At 38.3% G+C, this 21,336-nt stretch overlaps 2 protein-coding genes across 2 annotated transcripts; one reads left to right on the top strand and one right to left on the bottom strand.

The window, feature by feature from the left end:
* Nucleotides 1-1,938: 1,938 nt before the first annotated feature.
* Nucleotides 1,939-14,330, bottom strand: LOC112576258 (ATP-binding cassette sub-family F member 1-like). The gene is made up of 19 exons (XM_025258563.1): nt 14,066-14,330; nt 13,354-13,687; nt 12,976-13,040; nt 12,545-12,646; nt 11,526-11,626; nt 10,944-11,029; nt 10,285-10,424; nt 9,338-9,486; nt 8,721-8,804; nt 8,050-8,174; nt 7,655-7,767; nt 7,197-7,371; nt 6,954-7,028; nt 6,407-6,477; nt 6,090-6,122; nt 5,717-5,788; nt 3,226-3,387; nt 3,007-3,079; nt 1,939-2,668 (listed from the first exon to the last, which is right to left on the bottom strand). Exons 1-19 carry the CDS (start codon nt 14,198-14,200, stop codon nt 2,502-2,504), a joined length of 2,262 nt encoding a protein of 753 aa, XP_025114348.1. The 5' UTR covers nt 14,201-14,330; the 3' UTR covers nt 1,939-2,501.
* A 193-nt stretch (nt 14,331-14,523) lies between these two features.
* LOC112576261 (calcium channel flower homolog) lies at nt 14,524-18,815 on the top strand. The gene is made up of 5 exons (XM_025258581.1): nt 14,524-14,780; nt 15,111-15,183; nt 15,314-15,439; nt 15,697-15,804; nt 16,212-18,815. Exons 1-5 carry the CDS (start codon nt 14,663-14,665, stop codon nt 16,306-16,308), a joined length of 522 nt encoding a protein of 173 aa, XP_025114366.1. The 5' UTR covers nt 14,524-14,662; the 3' UTR covers nt 16,309-18,815.
* Nucleotides 18,816-21,336: the final 2,521 nt, after the last annotated feature.

The raw sequence follows: 21,336 nt of genomic DNA, 5'->3' as shown, positions 1-21,336 counted from the left end.
TAGGCATCCCAAGGCGTGACGTCATACCGGCCTGCAAAAGGTCACCTATTCAAGATGACTGTCTAAACAAACCGCTCCCTGCCTACCAACACCTCACCAACCCACATCCGTGACTTGACACTCACCTACTTGCATAATCATACGCTCAAGTATCATGTATTCCGTTATTAGTTTTTCCTCTTTTTTTTTTTTAAAGCCAAGAGTGTGGTTTCCAACTTAAACATTTGAAGTATTGAAATCTTTGAGTCCATATGCGACTTTGTGTAAAGAGTGAAAGACAAACATTTTAGATTTTCCGTCTACGCCTGTCCTATGTGTTGTGACCTGTTTCTACATGGTGCATCTCCCTCACAATCTGTTTCAACAGGTGCACCTTCGTTTCATGGCGGTAGCAAGGTGTGGCAAGAAATGCAAATAAATCAAAGCAGCGCACACATATATCTCTAATGTGCATTCTGAACCAAATATAGTCCAACATTTGACAAAGTTCGGCAAAGTTGTGTGTGAAGGTAATAGGAAACCAGCGGTTTAGGGCGAATATTTGGGACACTGGAACGTTAATCAACATGCCATGTTCAGACTTGTTTGCCAAGACATTTGCTAGTACACTGGCACTCTGGGGCTCTTTGAAGGTTAAGAACGATCTGAGGAAAACGTTTTCTTTGCAAAGGTCCGTGTCTGGGCCATAGCCACGAGCATGCTCGTGATATTAAGGCAGTTCGCTTAGCCTGAACACTTCTCTACTACACTAAAAATCCTGGCCAACATAAAATCAGCTGGTGCCAACTTGGGCATTGGTATGAAATATTATAGGGCTAGGGACTGTTTCTGTTTCCTTACAAAAGGTTTTGCTGAACCTGTCAATTCATAAACTTTGCCACGTGCCTCCTCCCGCTATCTTCCCTTATTTAATACGTTTCACGTTACACAACCGCCGGTATCTTGCTTGGCATCGACTGGATGGAAAACTAGTATCGATGCCTTATTTGCACTTAGCGACCGACGTTACTATCTGTAGGTTGTTGACATGTGGTTGCTGTCCGCCTATGGCATCGAGTATCCAGCAGGACAGGCTCTAAAGGAACGACGAACAAAACGCAAGCAGTTTGGAAGATGCAGTGGTCGTTATGACTAGGTCCTGCATATTTAGCAGCACTAGGCCAACAATTCTGTGAGCGTCATTGGGCAGGGGGAGGGCGGTAACCGTATTTACTCTCACCCGCTCGTGTTTGTCTAAGACGCTGAAGAAAAGCCACGCAAGGGAGCTAACAGTGTGGGCGGAAGGGGAAGTCAACACGACGAGCCGCTAATCGCGGTATCCGATGCATGTAGTTTAACTTTGTCAGCCCGTTTCTCCTGTTTTGTTAAAAAAAACACACACACAAAACCCAATATTTAACAGCGAACTTGGTATATGACCATCTAAGCTGGTAGGAAAAAAAATCATCTAGACGAGTCATTGAAAAAAATAGACCAAAATAAACTTCCACATAGGAGAGCAATCTCAAGCCCACTGTAGCTCCAAACCTTTCGTCTTTCAAATTGTCACCATGACTATAAGTGAAGAGAGGTAAACAACTTTTTTTTAAAAACAATAGTCAGTGGAGTAAAACATTTTACTGCATGTTGCATGGATGAGGTTCTGTGTCAGCTAGCATTGTGACAGATGAATAGTAAGTGTCATCTTGGTGACGCTGCTTTAGGCACTTCACTACCTGCTAAGACACTGTTCTTTGCACCTGTTCAGGGGTCACCGGTGACTCTGCTGGTATTCAACAATCATACAAGTCAACCAGCTGTAGCTGGGAAAGATATTTGCATGCATGCATGTTTCTGCCCCCTCAGTTCATTTCTTTGCTCAAGCTCTGCACGTTTCATGTGAACAACATGAATAATAACAGCCTTACACAATGTGACATGAAAAGGAATACAAGGTGATACACAGATCTCAACGTGAAAAATGTCCAGATCCCACGACTTTTATTTACAATTGTCCATCCATAGCAAGCCATTAAAGCAATCAAAATTTGATTTTGACAACAGATCAGAACATAGTTCTGTGATAAACAAGCGAGAAAAAGACCATGTCTTAAAAAGAGCCCATTGTTTTCCAGTTTCTATCAGCTGCATGTTATGCCAGCACTAGCCCCTGACGACATTCTATTGCAGGTCACAGGCTGTAGCTTGTATATGTACTTTCCCACTACTACATTTTGTTACCCTAACCTCTGGCACAATTTACCCCATTAACATGTCCAAGCATGGCGGTCACACAACTCCCAAAAGTCCTCCACATCAAAGAAGTTTCTCACCAGGGAGAAGAATAAGTGACAAAAATAATTTTCAGTACATCAAGTAATTTTCTATATGTTAGCAACCCACCCCAGTGGAATGATCCACACTGCAACATTTGAGACAACAAATTCTTGTAACCTGCACATGAATTTTCTAATAGAATGATCCAAAAACTGAATGCCTGAGAGTCTAAGTTGGAGTCAAAATCAAAGTGTAGGAGCTTTGGCCAGAGTTTCTCCAAGAGATTCCAGCAGTTCTCTGCGATAGTCATCGAAGTCACCATCAACCTCGTTGATTGTTTTGTTCTCAACAACCCACAGCTGACAGTTGGTATCCCTGATGAGGCGTTCATCGTGACTCACAATAATCACACCTTAACAGAAACAAATCAGCTTCATGTTCTAATCAACCATTAAAAAACATAGGAAGATAACTAATTCCCTTTCAAGGTGGGAAGCATTTTTTTCATTCACTGCAAATAATGAAATAATTGCAAACGGCTCCATAGTTTGTGGATTTTTTTTCTTAAACTAGCAACAATTTTCTTTCACCCATATGACTTCTGTGGTGATATATGACAGTCCACATAAGTGGCTCTATAAAGATAAATATTTGCCACAAAAATTATTTCCAATAAATATCAGATTTAAAAAGGCTTGAAATAAACAGAAAATTAGCACCAAAATATACAGAAAATATGAAAATGACTACCTCCTGTGAACTCCTGAATAGCTTCTGCTAAAGCATCAATGGATTCAATGTCGAGGTTATTTGTAGGCTCATCCTGCAATGCAAATTTGTTGTGCTAAATTTATTGGTTTCTATAGAATCTACAGAAGTTAAAGTGTTTATCACCAACAAGCACTCAGAATAACCATCGCAAACAAATGTTGCAACTATCTCATCACCACATTGGGTAAAAGTGCTCACCAAAATAAGGACATCCGGTGCTCGACATGAAAGCTCTGCAAGTGCAACTCGTGCTCGCTGACCTCCAGAAAGGTCACGATTTTGTATAGTGTGGGCATGGCTTGCCAGGCCAAACCGTCCAAGCATTTTCCTGGAATCCTGGTATTGCATATTGAAAAGCCTCTGCAACAAAGAATCCAGCATAATTTCAAAAATAAGGAAACTTTATTTAATGAGTGAGCCTTACACCAGTCTTGGTAGTAAACTTTTGTTCTTTGAGTACTGATAAGAGGACATGACCATGGAGATCACCTATGAACTACCCAATTCTAGATGATTGGTTCCGATTCGTCAAATTTGACCAATGAACAGTGAGAACACAATTCAACCGAGTTATACACATCCTGCTCTTCCTAAAAAGTCCATTTCCCTACTTTTTCACCAGAACTCTGAAAGAGACCTAGAGCAGGGAAGCTGGAGGGAACTAGCTGACATGTCATCTGGTAAGTAATAAATAAATTTTATTACCAAACAGTGTATTTTTCATTGTGCCAGATGACATAACTATATGTACAACAACAATGGGAGGGAGTGACTGGCAACAGATGTAGAGAACTACTGCTTTAGGAGCGGACATTTTAAGACAAACCCTAATTCCAGCCAGACTGCCACTCTGGACTGGGCTACTTCACAGCTGAAATGGTAGGTCAGAAGAAACATGATTTACACGACATGATAAACTTCCAACACACTACAGAGTGTGTTTAGAGAAGAAGAGCTTTGGTAACCCTGACAAACATGGAGTCAGACTGCCAGCCCATCGTTTTAAATATGTCTTTAAGTCCCACATTCCTTGAAAGGTGAGACAATTTGCTAAAGCTCAAAACTCATACACCAGCAATATCCCTCGTGAGGAGAGTTCAACATCAGCTGCCCTGAGAAGTGCCGACTGCTGATCAGGCTGCAATGTCGTCCTTCTCTTCCCACAGTGGGAAAAACCATTTGAATTTGCACCTCTTGGATGAAACAGGTCTTTCAAATATGAAGGCTTGCTCCAGATCTTAAAGCCTATTTGGATCACAGAGGTCCCTCATAGGATATGGGTGAAAAGGGACTTCATGAGGATTGAGAGAGGGAAATATATTCAGGTGTAAAAAGGGAGACTGAGCTGTCAGCCCAAACTACAAACAGGTCGGGTCTGAAGAGAGAACATGAATCTTGGACACTTCTGCTGAGGTAACTGCTACCAAGCAGATCTTCTAAGTAAGAAGCTAAAGGGACTTGGGACAAAGCTCAAATATAGAGGAGATACAAGTCTGACACCACTGACGCATGTTACATGTTTTTAAAAGTGCTGTTTTGTAAACAAGTTAGAGGGAGAAGGAGGAGAGGAAACGACTTGCAGGCTGTGTGGAAACAACAGCAAACAATGCTCAATGAAAATATGCCAGTTCCCTCTGCTCTAGTGATGAAGCCACCAGCTAGAGCTAGCTGGCAAGGGACAAAGTTTCTGTGTAACCTTTGACCTCATCATAGGGCATTTAAACAGGATAAGGTGTCAACTCACACTATAGTACAGTGGAACATCGGTTAACGAACTTAATCCGTTCTGGAAAGCTGTTCGTTATCCGAAACAATTTTTTCCATAAGAAATAAAGGAAATAGATTTAATTGGTTCCCAGCCCCTGTTGACTTGCTAATATTTGAAAGTTACAGGCTATATTAGTATATAGGTATTTTTTTTTAATGAGAACAGTTATAATGCAATAAAAATGGAGTTAAATAAACATAAAAACATTAACGAAAGCATTTAAACATCAGAACATTTGCCGTTTTCACGGCGTGGTTGGAAGCAGGTGTGGGGAGGAAGGGGCGGAATTACTGCTTGGATTCCCCCTCCATGAGCACACGTGACATTATAAAATCGGGGTGACTTCCTTTTTCTGTAGCTTTGAGGTTGAAGGAAAAAACTTGTCCAGTGTCTGTTCCTTCTGCCTTTTTTGTAAAACTCTTCGGTAATACGACATCACATATCTGACAGACGCATGCCACCTTCATACTTTGAAATCATTTCCTTTTTCAATTCATTTGTTGGCCGCTTCCTTGTCATTACCTCACTACTATTAATTGCTCTTAATCTTCTTTGGAGCCATGATTGAGGATTATCTTATTAAAATAAAGCACAAAAATCACTAAATAAGAAGGATGCTCATAGATAAGGAACGACTGATCGTAACTGTGTCTGGAGCTCGAATGATGACACGCTGGTCGGTCACGTGTGGTTCACGTGGCTGTTCGTTATCTGAAATTTTGTTCGGTATCCGAGACAAACTTTTAATGAAATTTTTGTTCGTTATCCGAAATATTCGCTATCCGAGGCGTTCGCTAACCGAGGTTCCACTGTATATTTCCACAAGTCGTGTTTGTTAAATTAATTTTTCCCCCCACAACAGTGCATATTTGAACATGTAAATTTTATGTAACTTTATTTCTAGCAGCAGCAGTTGCTCACCTGAAGGTATTCTACTGGTGACTCATCAAGGTTGAGCTGGTCTGCTGAGTGCTGATCATATTTGCCCACACGCTGCAGACATTAAACAATGTCTTTTTTAAAAACCACATTTACCCAGCCCTACCCACAACCCCGGAAAAAAAGAACAAGATATTGTCACTATCTTTGTTTTTTACAATCTGTGTCCTCTCAGACAAAACTAGCTCCACCTACAATTATCCCAAAGAATGACTTAAGGTGACATGATAATGATTATGTCCATGAGAAATTTCTCTAAATGTCATGCTGAAGTTTAAATATGGTTCTAAAATTTAAGCACAGCATTTGAATTACAATATAAATTTTCACATGATAAATTTTGAATATTTCTTACCAATCTATGGTTGATTCGTCTTTCTCCTTCTGTCTGTGAAAAGAAATTAATATGCGAAGATGAAGACCAACTAAAATGGCTAAAGGCATGCACACTTTTATCACTTTTTACATTGGTGATATATTCATAATTTTCACATCATCACAGAGAACATTATACACTTTCATGGACAAACACTAACTCACTAGTCAAACGCTATTAATTGCTTAATTCAGACAGCTATAGCAGTAACATTGAATGACCAAAGGTCAAACGATGACAACAGTCATGATCTTGACAAAGTGCATGAATGATGCCAAATCAATCATAGCACTTACTGGCTGCAAATCGCCAGTGAGCAGTTTGAGTAAAGTACTTTTCCCTACACCATTTGGCCCCACGATGGCAACTGCAAAAAAGCAAAGCATAACGTGAATTAATCTTTAAAATAAAACTCCTTTATTTATTCATGTCATATATTCATCCCTTGACTGGTACCAGTTATATTAGTCTGCCAGTTCCAGTCACAGGGAGAAACACATGCATAGACATGGTATCTGTCAAGGCCATTCACTGCCTCTGTTTTAAGCAATTATGAGCTGATCCTACACTAAATCGCCAGTCCATATTTTTCAAGTTTGTCAGCCTCTGACCACCTCAGCCTCAACTCTCTCCCAGGTATGGTTGCATATGTAGTACAAGAAGATAAGAGCCAAATTGATGAAACATTTAAAATGCAGGTTATTTCCTCTTTTGAAAATAAGCAATATTCTAACCTAATATAAATGTTTGGCACTTTTAACAAAATACTTCCAGAATTTCAAAATACTACAGAGTTCATAAACATGAAATACTTTAAAAAATCAATTGAGAAAGAACCTTTACCTCTGGAGTTCATGTCAATACCAAAATCTAAATTTCTGAAGATTTGTTTCTGTCCAGGATATGCAAATACAAGATCTGAAAAATTAAGAAACACTTGTCTTTATTAAAAAAAAATCTTAAGGCTGACATAAATACCATAACAAACTTTACTACCAAAGTGTGCACACTTAAGCATGTGTTGCAACAGCATACAATAAACCCATCCCAAAGCAAGACAAAAATAAGCAAAAAGTTGCATCTCACTGTGAAGTCCCAGAATGGGAGGATTGAGAGGTGCAGGGTTGGGAAAGGTGAACTTGACAATGTAGTCTCGTGGTTTGACCAGGAGTTCCTGTGGTTTTTCATCATCCTGAAACATTGACTGCTTTGTGCGGTTCTTCTGTTGTTTGCGGGTCAACGCCTCTTTCTGCTTGGCTTCCTGTGCACAAGATAGACATCCCCATCAAACAGCAGGAAATGATAAGGACTATTCCGATCTGGTGCAGAGAAAAAATATCCACCACTACTACCACCCATCCACCCAAAAGAGTGCCCCTGAAAGTCCCCTCAAATGCAGCATGAGAAACTTAAGCCATAGCAGAGCAAAACTCTTGGATTTTGAAAACTACACTACTAACAGGCATTCTATTACAGACACTAAAAATACAATGTACAATCACAAGGGATATAAAAATGTTTCAGAAGCAGTCGCTGAAACTTACTGCTTGCTTTGTGGATTTGCCTGAAGCCTTCATTTCTTTCAATCTTTTCTCTTGCTTTTCAAATTCTTTCAGTTGTTCTTTTCGTTTCTGAACAAACATCTTCTTGAAGGTGGCTGTAAAAATGTTTTGAAAACTTATGGATTCCGCATATACAGATTTATGTAATGCCTAAAAGAAAAAGAAAGTAACTATTCTTATCACATTTGAGTCCCCAACTCTCTATCATTCTTCTGTATCATTACTGGAAGGAGGTACCTAGCAGATTACCCTTACCAGTCACAGATTTTTCTGCATGTTCACTCCACTACCTGCAGCTTTATCACAGGACTAGACTAACATAAGAATGTATCCAACACACTTCAAACATCCCAGTCCAGTCTCAGCAGCATACTGACCATAGTTGCCACGGTAATAGAATAATTTCTGCTGATCCAAGTGGATGATGTCTGTACACACATTGTCTAGAAAACTCTGGTCATGAGACACCACCAATAAAGTCTTCTTCCACTGCTGCAGGTAACTGAAAACAAACAGCACAATATCAAAAACATATTCATTACAGATGGGTTTAAGTAAAGCATCTGTCAATAAGCATCAGGAAACAAGGAGCAATTTAATGATTCAGATGTAGCACTAAAAATATTTAAATGTACCAATAAATAAAATTCTATTTCCTATAACCATTTCCAAAGAATCTGCTAACTGAAGCTTCTTTCTCCTCAATAACCTTTGAGCAAATATTTTAATAAATGATTTCTATCCCTACTTATGATATCACTGAACATAAGACCATGACTTACCAAAGGTCTCAATATCCCCCAACACACATCTTTCAGATACTCTTGCAAGCCAAAAAAAAAAAAAAAAAATCATCCACCCAATCAAAAAAAGTTCTCAATACCCATCCAATCAGCACCAGTGTTGTACATCACTACTATCACTAGCAACATTTATGCCCCCAGACCTCTCACAATGTGCAATAAGGGTATAGTGTAATGCAATGTAACTGACTTGCCAAAAGCTTGGCACTTTGTAAGCTAAAATGACACCAGAAGAAATATCTTACTTGTCCAGCCAGATGACAGCGTTGAGGTCAAGATGGTTCGTCGGCTCATCCAACATCAACAGCGTCGGCTCCATGAACAAGGCTCTGCAACAGCCACAAACACATCAAGTCTGAAGTTTTGATGGCTGTTGCATATCAATGAACAGCATGACAACACCAGCAAGAGTTAACTGCTGAGATAAATGGGACATGACAGCAGCAGCAAATGATGTGTACACTGTTGAGAGAACTAGGACATGACAACAAAAGCAAGAGAAATGTAAAATAAAGCAGCCCGTCAATAATCTGTCACTTCAACCTGCTAGATAAATGCTATCTTTAATCAACAGTGCAATTATGAAAGCAGTTTGTCTAGATTTATGATAAATACTTTTGCGCATTGTGTTTTTATCTATGACACTGCCTTCAAAATTAAGTTTTGACAGGTTACTCAGTATTTGTGGCACTTGAAAGACTTCATCCTGCAAATGGTTGACAGAACTGCAAACCAAAGATCAAAGTAAGTATCCCTTATAGTATGTCTGCAGCAGGCAAGAAGGTTCACTAAAACATTCAAGTGAGGTTTTACCCTTACAGGATATACTTTGATATATATTTTGATTTGTAACATTATATACCTTGCGAGAGACACTCTCATTCTCCAGCCACCAGACAAATCTTTGGTAGCTCTTTCCATCATCTCACGAGTGAACCCGAGACCAGCCAGGATACGGCGCGCCCTAGATTCAGCTGCGTCTGCACCAATAGCTTTCAGCTGCTCATACACCTAGTAATGTAACCCACAATACCCTGTTGTCATGTCTCTCATGAACATGTAATATATCAATGCTACTTAAGATAGGCACGAGCCAACAACAATGGCAAAAGGTGAAAATGTTACAAAGTTAACAAAGAGACAGTGACCATGAGCAGCTTACTGTGTTAAGTGTACAGCATGTATGCATGAAATGTAGACCTCACTCCTCTCCTTTCACCGTCCTTAGCTTCCCAGATAAATGGGAAGGCAGGGTAGATTTTTTTTAGCCACAGGCACAAACAGGCTTCAAATCGGCAACATTATGTACAGTCTAGCATCATCCTCCCCAACCCAGTGACATCTTCTAGCACTCAACATTTTTCTCCACAGCCCAGCATCATCCTCCAGTCAAGCAACCATCCCATATTTCTTCCTATGCTTGTTAACCCCCAAACTGCATTTCAGTCCAGAATTCTTATCTATTTTTTACTCATTGACTTCACACAGCACAGGGATACTTTTCATTATGTTGACCTTACCTCTTACATCTTGAGGTACTCACTTTCTGGCTAGAAAGTTGCATAGTTAGAGTTAATAGAAGTAGCATGGCATGTGTTTCTTTGGTGAGAGATATATAAATTATCTCTCTTTATTCTTTAAAAGGTCTGCATCATCAATAGTAATGGGTTATGTCTACTTATAGACAGAAAATATTTTCAGGACTGGTGGCAAAGGAATCAAAGATGTCACACAATTAAAAGAGAAATTAAGTATAAATAGCAACATCACAAACTTGCATTTTGACCACATATATATGTTGCATTCTACCTCCTTTAGTTTCTCGCTGATGCCCTTGTCTCCAGTAGCTACTAGCTTGGTCAGTCTCTCTTCTTCTGCAAGGAGTTCCAGTCGTTTAGTGTCTGCCTTAAGCACCGCATCTACAGATTTGGTTTCATCAGCCACCACCTCTGATGTAACAAAAAACAAATCAAATTTGATTTTGACAGTCAGTTTACATGAAAAAGCAAAGAAAGAATATTTTTTTCCTTTAAAGGTAGGTAACATTTATTGAGACCATGAAGGGACCAGCATTCCAACCAATTTCACCATTTGCTTTAGACCGAGCAAGAATAAAGGGAAGCAATGCAGCTGCTAGAATACTTAGCATTCATTGAGAATTCTGCTGGGAAAAATCCACAATTTTTCTTTCTCAATTTATGCATGTAAAGCATTATAGACAAAATAATAACAATAATAAAAACTAACTCGTCAACTTCTAATATGATATATCTGTTGCCCATAGTGCCTTTCTCTACACTTCTGGTTCTTGCCCATCCACTGATGAATATAGCTCTTTTGTGAACTTGTGAAATGTTCCATGTAACTGTACATGAACTATACATGTTTCTTTATAACTAAAATGAGTAAAATATCTAAAATAACACAGATACAAAGAGGCCAAAGCACAGGGATATGCAGTCTCATACCTTGCTCACAGTACAGACAGTCTATATTTGGGGGTATGTTCAAAGCACGGTTTGCTATGTGTTTCAAAAGAGTTGTCTTTCCATGCCTGAAGCAAAGAAGACAGTATTATAATGGATGAATCTGAAAAAGTTATTTTTTTTAATATACAAGGTATACAAAACTACAACATTTTAACTCTTCCTTTACAATTTGCACCTGCGAATGTGAACGTTTACATAGCTACAGCATAATTGCATTCATTTGTCCATGCTAAAGGAGTTAAACAAGAAATTCTAGACAAACTTCGCATTCTGCAACATGACAAGATTTCAGACAAAGTAGCATAACAATAGCAGTTTAGTCGCAGCCTATGAAGATAGTACTGCACACAAAATTTACAGACAATAAGTCACAATCTCTCCCTCCTACCATCCAGATTTACTAAGATTTACATATAATGTTGCATAGTTGCATTAATACATTAAAAAAGAGATAGAAATATTAAAGCTTTTATAAACATCTGTTTCTCATTATGTGTTTTCCATAACAAGTGATTTGAAATTTTTTTTTATGTACTATTCATTACATTTATAATTTCTCACCCATTAGGTCCTACAAGCCCATAGCGCCTATTGTGAGTTATCTGTAGAGAGGCATTGACGAAAAGATCTTTGCCACGTGCAGAAATGGAAAACTGCTCAACCTGTTAATGCAAATAAATCTGTGAAAAGCTTTTGAAACTTAAAAAAAAAACACAACAAACCAAACCCACAATCAAATAAACTGTACATAAGATTTTAAAAAATTGCAAACCAAGTAATGAACAACCTCCAAACCAACAAAATTGTGAAAAGAATACAAGAGAGTACAGTACAAATATATGCAAAAACTGAAGACTATGAAAAAAATGAACAACTTTGATCACTGTGTAAAACCCATTCTTCCATATCTTTCACACTAACCCCAGACTTATTGTATTAGTTGCTACACTAGTTCGGTGAAATTCCTCTAATTATAATCTTTACCAATAACTAGATTATCACTTTCATGTTGTCTTTAGTAAGGTGACCAGACATCCCGCATTAGGCGGGACAGTCCCTCTTTTGACCTCGTGTCCCGCCTGAATATCGGGCGGGACGCCCAATGTCCCGCTTTCTGGCTTTCTGGAAGTCCATCAAATGTCCTGGTTGTCTTTCAAAATCTGAATACCGTACACTGATACGCACCCCCCCCCGCCCCTACTTTTTTCGGCGCTTTTTGTCGGTGACGACACCATCTTCGGCACATGTCCCGGTTTCGCTCCCGAAACGTCTGGTCACCTTACTTTAGATGAACACTAACATTAAAAATTTATAATTTCTCACTGTTATAATTTTTCACAGAATCCTGGCAGAGAAAAGCTGTATAATTTGACTTGAAGTTGCAAAAGAAAAATATTTTTTTGGGATGAAATTTCAGTGTATTCCCACAAAAAACTCAGCAGTTCCCATCTAACCTGTTCCCCGACACTCTAATGCACAGATACTGACACTTTCCAAATTCTTTTTTAAAATTTAAGCTAAGCTTTTTCGTCTCTTGAAACTGTGATGCAGAACTGTAGCAGATCTCTAAACTCTCCTACCTTGATATCCAACTGATTTTCTAGCACAGCTGCTTTGGATGACTTTTCTGCTTGTGACACACTAAACTGGCCTTCCTTCTCTAGTTCCTGGAGATATTCTGCCTGCAAAAAATAATAAATGATGCTTATATGACTTTTTAACACAAGCAATGGAAATTCTACCCAACCTTTAACTTGCAGTATTTTTCTGCATATAGAGTTACTGTCAATATAAAGAGTCAAGAACTTACTGCTCATTACACAGATCAAGCAGTTCCCCCTTCCCTCCCACTTGACATGATGATAACATTTTAAGATCTTCTGGATATCCTGATCTGTAATAAAACTCATGTGCAGCACAACACTTAACACTCACCAAACCTCACTATTTTTGAAAAAAAAATTTATATTTGTGTGGATCTTTGAATCCTTTTTAAATCATTAAAATATACCCTCTTCAGCATCTTCTTCAGTTCTCTTTTGCTCAACTTTGGCTTTGGTGTTTCATCCATTTTATCTGTAAAATAGCACATGAAATATAATGTAAAAATTTCATGACATTTTGTCTAAATTGGGAATGTGGTTGTATTTCACAACACTACCTAGAACAGCAGCAACATTTCTTTTGATGAGCAGAATTGTGTACTGTATCACACGTTATCTTTGGACAAACAAAGCATAAAAAAACAGCCAAATGGCCAAAGCACTACAATAGCTGAGATCATAGCATCATCATTATCAATCTACCAAGGCCCAAAATAAGTTTTCCACAAAATTTCTGATAAAAGAAGGTAAACAAACATTGGATGGAGTAAAGTACAAGCGCAAACCTTTCTGTTCATCAGCTGGTGTTTCTTCCCCATCACTGTTTGCCATTGCATCTCTGTTTTCCTCTTCCTCTTCGTCTTCTTCATTATGCATGGCTGTAGCCCCTGGTTTGGGAGGGGGCTTGAGATCAAGTTTCTGCTCCTGCTCTTCTGCATCTTCATCTTCTGTCTTGGTCATGGCCTCTTTCAGCAGATCCATCTTGCTCTTCTTCCCCTTCTTCTTTGAGTGTTTCTGGTCCTGTTCTTCTGGAGTTTCCTCCTCTTTTACCTTATCTTCCTCTGCTTTTGCCATCTCCTCCTTCAAGAGATCCATTTTGCTCTTCTTTGGTTTCTTCTCCTTATTAAACAACCCACTTATTAGCTTAAACTGCACTTGATAGTTCAACACATTATAGATGAGCTTTTAGCTACATGTACAAAAGATGCTATGCTTGCGGTCCTTCTAGTTTTTTGGTTTTTTTTTAATCATATTCTTTTAAGTGCTGTATATCTCTGTCAAAAGATGGTGAGTAGAATCATAATACCTACATTTGATATCACCTATTGATATCGCCATGTGGCACAGGATTGAAGAAATGGAGGAGCAACTTGTAAATGTCCCATTTTATTTTTAAACTTGATATCCTTTATCGTTGTCAGCTGTATGTTCTTATTTACGCAAGAAAAGTAGCCGGTCTAAGATCTGCTGATCCTCAAAAAATATTAACGGACCCACCTTACTCTTTTTCTTCTTCGTTTCTTCTCCATCTCCAGTTCCTAAATTTTCCATTAAAGATGACAATTTCTTCTCAGATTCGTCGTCACCCCAGTCATCATCTCGGTTCTGTTTTTCCTTGCTTTTCTTTGGCATGTTACTGAACCTTGCTGTTCCTTTAGAGAAAATAAATACAGACAAACTGAAACCGTACGGCAAGAAAATGCTTTTTCAGCTGCGGAGAACGTGTCTCGCGTGTGTTGTGGTTACTTCCTGTCAGACACTTTGCCATTTAAAAAGCAAAAACAAATGACGTCATAAAAATTTTCTTGCTTTTGTAAGATATATATTTTAGATAAATTATGTAAAATAAAACCATTTTCTCATTATATTTCTATTTTTCAATACATAGTGATGTTTTATTGATATTTATAAACTGTTAGATTTTATTTAGTGTGTATCAAAGGGAAACATATTTAGCGATGAGACACCTGATGACGTAACAACTGGTTTCCTTATTTTGTACACGTTGTCTGCTACAAAGAGGCAATCAGAAAACATGTATTTAACCTTACTGTGACTCTAGATCATAACCTTAGTGATAATTAGGTTGTGACGATGGGCCAAGGACAGAGTAGCCCTTCTATTTCTACTGTATCCAATTCTACAGCAGACGATGGAATCGCCTGGTGGTGTAAAATCGGAGCTAGAGGTGCTTGCGTAGCAGGCGGCCTGGGTAAGATTAATCGCTTGTCAAGAATTTTTTAGTATGCAGTTCTTTAAAATCTGGTTCACTTTCTTATTAAACTACTAGTGTGGATGGTAGAGCTGATGGCATTATACACTTCTTCGTCGAATGTAGGAGTTGCAGTGACAAAATTGCTCAGCAATTCATAATTATAATATTTGAAAGCAGATGTCATCGTTAGATGCTGCGGTTCATTTCGTACAATGATCAAAAAAGGTTAAGGAAGGTTGAAATTCTCTGCAGTTTGTACAGCGAATAAGAAAGACATCAACCAAATAAATAAGTGTTTTCATCGACATTTACTATTGTTTGTTGCAGGTGCCATGGTAACTGGCTTATTTAGCTGCATCACAGTCACACCTTTGTGCCTTGTGGCTGGTGTGCTACTTATGTAAGTAAACATGCTTTGGATTTTCTTCTTTTGTTCATGGATGAAGGAATACACCAGACATGTTAATAGATTCAATGATATCTTCTCTAAACATTGTATATTATATATCACATCATGGGTTTTCTTTCAGATTGATCGGTTTCAGCGTTGTAATGCTGGAGGCGCCATGCTGTTGTCAATTTATGGACTTCATTCAGCCTGTGTCCCGTTTTAGTGAACGTCGCACACCTTTCCAAAAGGCACTCATCTATGGATTGTAAGTCTCCATCCAGATGATATTAGTGCTGGTTAAATATTACAATTAACAGGTGTTCAGAAAACTGGCCTAATTTCATTGGGTTGTGTTGTTGATGATTTCATAGCCTCTAACATTCTTACTTCCCCTGCACTGGTATAACCTTTTCCACAGTTTTTTGTGTGCCATAAAATAGGTACTGTGTATCTCTGATGAATTGTTCTGTTATTATGCTGTTCTGTTATTATGGGTTCTTATGACTAATTTTGTCTTTACAGGCCAGCTCTCGTACCACTGATGTTATGTTTCTCTGTGACTACAGCATTAGGCTGTGCCTTGCTATTTGCCTCAGGAGGGGTCTATGGTATCATTGCTCTTGGTAAAAAGTAAGTTAGACCTGCCATTCATCATCATTAATTAATATGCATTTTTTTTTCTGTGAACACATCGTTTTCCTAATCATTTTTTTCATCTTACTTTCTGATTGATGGTCCTTATTTTTTGGATTTCATAAAAAATGTTTGAAAATTGTGCAGATTGCATATCAGCTGTATTTTGTTCCATTTTACTGCTTTTTCTAAAGAAATCTTTGGTGTGAATGGCTTCATCTTCCACTTTATTTTGAACAGGAGATTATCAAGTGAAATAACTCTAGTTAAAATCAGTGAAACCTTCAAGATTAACTTACAGAATCTTAGAAATATTATATATCTTAAGGATATATAATATTCATGTGTGTGTGTACATATGCATATGTTTGTGCCTGTGTGTAATTTTTTTTTTTTTAAATCAGGGCTGAGCGCGACGTCATGATGTCCCGGGCCAGAGGCGATGACTTGGAAATGAAAGAAACTTTAATGGCAAATGAAGAATCAGCTTCAGTTCAATGAGCATTTGTCTGCTTTTCTACTTTTTTCCCATCTGGCTTTAGCTAGGCTGGTGTCAACACAGGCTACTTATCCCCAGCCTGAACAAAGATTATTGATCAATTCTAAAACATCTTAAAAAATTGATATTGCTGCCTGGCATCTCTTTATTATGTAGACTAATCAGCAGAGCCAGTGCACTGGGTCTGTTCTGGATGGAGCATCATCAGCAGATCTGTGACGTAACGTAAAGGGCAAGTTTGACATCACCGACAAGCCATGTTTAATTGACATATTTGATGTTGCTGACAAGTTGTGTCTGTATGTGCTTTCAACAGATGCTTTTTAAACCTTCAGCAGTACAAGCTCGTGCTCCAGTTTCTGCCATGATGTATAGTTCCACCATGTCTCTTTAAAACTAGAGATCTGTAAAGAAAAATACTTGGGTATACCTTACCAAGGGAGACAATACTCTTTCTTCATGGTTTTTTAATTTTTGGCTCATACTATCAAGCAGTACAGGAGTCCTCTATTTAATCTTTCTTTGCTGTTGATTATAACTACTGTGATGTCTTTAATTTATTTTGTATGTGTGAAGAGACCTTAAGATGGGTTTATGCATTTCCACACCTTCAGTTTTTAAGACTTTCACAAAGTAACATTCTGGCAATAATAAGTAGCAGTATCATATAGTTCAGAAGCTGTTAAACATTATCGAAAAGATATTTTTAGCTGCTGTAGCCATGTCTCTACAAGTAAACAGCACATTTAGTGTCTTAAAATAAATAATTGAGTTTATTTTAAAAAAAACAAAAAAGTACTCATTTTAGATTTTCTTTTTTACTGTGAGTTATCTGGGCATAAGCAGCTTTTGAAAAATTTCACAGAGGATAGGTCTTGTACCCTGCAGACCACTTCCTGTCCTGGCAACTGCCATTTTCTTTCAAAAGCTGACTCGCAAGGGTTTCCTATCCAGATGGAAAGTATGTTTTTCCCGTATCGTCGGATTATTTCTATTTTGTATACAGTCATGAAACTGTCTGTTCAACATTAAGTATTTTGTTTACTCCTAGGCAGGGCTAATGTAAACTGTTAATAGTATTCACTTTATATACTTATGTCACATGAGTTAGAGCACATGCTTTGTGATGTGGGCTATGGCTACCTGAAAGTCATTACATTTTTGGAGCAACGGACAAGTATCTATTGTTAGCTGGCTGATTTTCATTCATCCCCAGGCTGCTGCTGACTAGAAATAATACTGCAAAACTCTGTTATGGCCTGAACTAAAGGTGTAACATCCAGCCATCTTCAACAGACTTAATTCAATTGACAGATCTTCAGCAGAGCTCGCTCTTGATGCACTATTAAAGGCTGATGAAGGTGCTCATGATAATCATAGTTTGAATTTTGTTGGTCTTTAAGCAAAGTAGCAAGCAGTGACATCACCAGCATTTGATGCTTAACATCTACATGGATCTCAGGATGCTGGTGAAGTTTGACACATATTATTTGTGTGGATTTGAGAGATTGCATTTTGTTTGACCCTGTTGTGATGATCATCAGTGGCATAAAGAATTTACTGTGCTAAAGATTTCGCAATGCTGGAGTAATAGAAAGAACATTAGTTTGACACTCTTTAAAGATGTGACCATAACCTTGTTGTAGTACAGAGGATGTCATCAAGAACACATAAAGAACAGCTTTCAGATGACCTTCTCTATTGTCAGTCTTCCTGTGCTGGTGGCATTTTGTCTGTGTTTGGAATGAGATGTTGTCTGGAAATATGTTGATGGTTGGATAGGGTGGGTGGATGGGCAGTCCATCTATTAGTCAGAAGAAAGATTTGGACTCAAAGGTGGAAGAGGGTTGTTGTTTAGTGTTGGCTGTGTTGTGATGTATGTGTAGCATGATAGTACATTGTGAGATCTGATCACCTAACTACTTGTTGTGAATGCCACAAAGATGCAATATTTCTGTTGATCATGTTTTTGTTTACTGACAAAACCTGTGCAATGTCTTGCATGCACTGCTATCATTCAGGATATCAACTCAAGCTTCACTTTGAAATGACTGTGCTTGGAGTAGAATCAATTATAGAAATGTAGATGATTTCTCATGTGTCCAGGAAAGAAAAAAATATGATAGCATACTTTTGTGAGATGATCTAATGTGTATGTATATAACCATGGTGTACTTTTAGCGGTCACAGTATCAGATTTTGCTTTGAACCAATGAACCACTGCTCCGAGCTTTGTTTGACTGTAGTTTTGTTGGTCTTGCCATTTAATCCTTTACACCATAACTTTACAGCTAATTTAATGAACATTCCAAAATGATAAAGTTTCATGTGTGCATGTTTGTATGTGTGAGTGTAGGGGTGGGGCATAAGTTTGCACATGCAATCATGCATGGTTGTGTTGGTGCATGTACATAGTCGTCAGCATGTATGCTAATTTACAAGGAAGTAGTTGATCACAAAAATATGACCTTATCAAATATTTGAATTTATTAAAGAAAAAAAGATTCTTCATAATTCATCTTCTATTACATATTGGCAAGTGTTAGTGCACACCTAACATTTGCATCCTTATACCACAGAACATCCAGAGAAACATGAAGGTGGCCTGAAACTCAGTTACTCATGTGTGTGACAACATCTCTGTATATTTTCAAGGCTGCTAGTTGTTGGTTTGGTCATCTTTAACTAGTTCTGTCCATGCTGATAATGGAAGATGTATTGAGCAGAACTGTGACTTTTTTAAAAAATGGGGGATGTCCTTAAAAGAGTAATGATTTGTTGAAAGAATGATTAATGGTACTTGGAGAATAATAATTAGGACTAAAGTCTTTGCTGACAAGTGTCAGTCAAAAAGACTGGACCCTGATTAATCTACCAGCGTTACCATTTCCAGTTACACATTCTGTTTCCAGTACTTAGCAGTAGCTAACAAGTGAAATGTGCTCAGGCTCAGCATTGCATTGTAAGCACAAATATCACTTCATTGCAAACCCTGCAGCTTACAAGGTGACAGAGATCCTCTTCCAAAACAGTTTTAGAAGAGGACTGGATCACTCTGAACTGCAGATATCAAGTTCAACTCGATTCAGTCTAGCAGCTTGACGAGACCAACAAACCATCTTGTACCACCTTTGCACATGACATTGGCATGGTTCCCCCTCAAAGGAAGGTGCATACAGGCATAGTCTAGTGCAAGTACAGCCACTTAGACCTCTATGCTCACCTTCTGTAGACTTCACCTGTGCATAAACCAAAGCATCAGGAGCTTTATCTGAAAAATGTTGACCTAAATACCCAGCTCAGATACTGGGAAGGATTTAAACCGCAGAGTAATTGAAAAAGGTCACTGTGTTACAAGTTAAATCATTTTGAAATTTGACCAAGATGATCAATTGCTTGGAGGAAGATGTAAATAAACAGCTGTCTCTGTTTGCTGCACATGGCAACTCACTTGAACACAGGTATACTGGCTAGATGGACACGTAGGCATAGCAGTTTCCCAGCAGACTGACTAGGAAGATGCCTGAGGTAGTCACCAGTTATATTTTCCAGTTACACTGAATCTTATTTATCATGTTCACGTCTGCATGTTTGTGTATTGGCACCAAAGTTCTCAGGCTTCCATGTCATATCTTATCTCATCTTAATGTCGTGTTTTGGTTGCTAGATGTCGTTGCAGGATCGAGTTCAGTATTTTCTTCGGAAATAAAAGTAGTGCATAGAAGAGATTCTAGGGAAATCAAATGGGATTGTAACTATGCATGCATTTGACAATACATTGATATTATTTGTATGAGTTTCTGGGTCTAATAATTCAGATAAGCCTGGATTAGCATTCCCAGGGAGCAGTGTTAGGGATCTGGGTCTCTTCTGTGAAAATAAAATGTCATATGCTGATATAGTTTAGCAACAACGAATACACTTTCCCTGGGAATCTAAGTGATATTTGTTTAAGCTCTAAAAACCTTGACTGCCATCAGAATCTTCTTGGATTAGTGAGAGTTGAATTTTTATTTTTGTCTGTTGTGTGCAGGAATATGTATTGTAATGATGCATTTTTAGACTGCAAACATAAAACATAGCAAATCCATCTTGTACATTTATTGGTTTTTTAATGTCTTTGCCTTTTTTAACACAGTTAATTTTTAGCATATCAGTTTTCTTCTTACAAGTAATTTTGAGGCAAAGCACACAAGTCTGTCATTACTGTTTTTAGTCAAAGGTTTAGTGATGAAATGGGCAAAGTAAAATGAAGGTTTTACTGAGGTGTTCTTTGGCATAAAACATTTAATGAATAATAACTTTATTTAAAGATGTTAAAGTTTGTTTATAAATGGCAGCCCTATCAACTGGATACTGGAAATGTAGAAATGATAACTTTTCAGTTAAATGTGAAATTGTGCTCATGATGGAAATTTTCCTTCTTTTTGGCTCAACAACACTGGTTTTCACTGCATGGTAGCTTGTATGGCATGTGGGTTGTATGATGGAATAAAACTGAAAAATGTTATAGCTGTGTTTTGGGGGGGGAGGAAGGGGGTGAATGTCAGACAAAGCTATCTTAATTGGAGCAGCCTTAAACATCAAGCCTTCAGAGAAACAGGTGCTGCAGAGCAACTGACTGCAAAAGAAGAGACCCAGATCCCTAACACTGCTCCCTGGGAAAAGACAAGAACATCACCATCAGAAACACTACAATGTATGCACAACCGTCCCATAGTGCTGTGAGCAGCTTGTCCAAAAGTTACACAACTCGTCTCTTGACGACCCAAGCATTGCGTTTACCATCTCTGCTGAGTCACACTGTTGATCCAACACACAGGGAGATCTTGACAGTCTTGTTGTGTCTGACAATGATGGGGCTTGCTATACTTGAAGAAAAGTACCCTTAGGATACAGGTTTCTGGAATGGGTCAGCCGCATTTACCATTTAAAATGTAGGAGCTGGAGTTTATATCATGTTTCCTGACAGGAGAAGGTGGTGTTCATACCAACAGCAACATTGATATTGTCTGAAAAGGGTACTACAG

This window comes from Pomacea canaliculata, linkage group LG11 (assembly GCF_003073045.1).
Source record: "Pomacea canaliculata isolate SZHN2017 linkage group LG11, ASM307304v1, whole genome shotgun sequence".
NCBI lineage: Eukaryota > Metazoa > Mollusca > Gastropoda > Architaenioglossa > Ampullariidae > Pomacea > Pomacea canaliculata.
This window is presented reverse-complemented; position numbering and strand designations above follow the sequence as displayed.

Bases quoted from the DNA above. Each gene is read 5' to 3' on its own strand.
- LOC112576261 (XM_025258581.1), top strand. From the start codon at position 14,663: ATGGGCCAAGGACAGAGTAGCCCTTCTATTTCTACTGTATCCAATTCT. The intron at 15,440-15,696 runs GTAAGTCTCCAT...TTGTCTTTACAG, and splicing joins AAGGCACTCATCTATGGATT to GCCAGCTCTCGTACCACTGA. The intron at 15,805-16,211 runs GTAAGTTAGACC...TTTTTAAATCAG, and splicing joins ATCATTGCTCTTGGTAAAAA to GGCTGAGCGCGACGTCATGA.
- LOC112576258 (XM_025258563.1), bottom strand. From the start codon at position 14,200: ATGCCAAAGAAAAGCAAGGAAAAACAGAACCGAGATGATGACTGGGGT. The intron at 7,768-8,049 runs GTCAGTATGCTG...ACATTTTTACAG, and splicing joins CTATTACCGTGGCAACTATG to CCACCTTCAAGAAGATGTTT. The intron at 2,669-3,006 runs GTAGTCATTTTC...GTTTCTGTTAAG, and splicing joins TATTCAGGAGTTCACAGGAG to GTGTGATTATTGTGAGTCAC.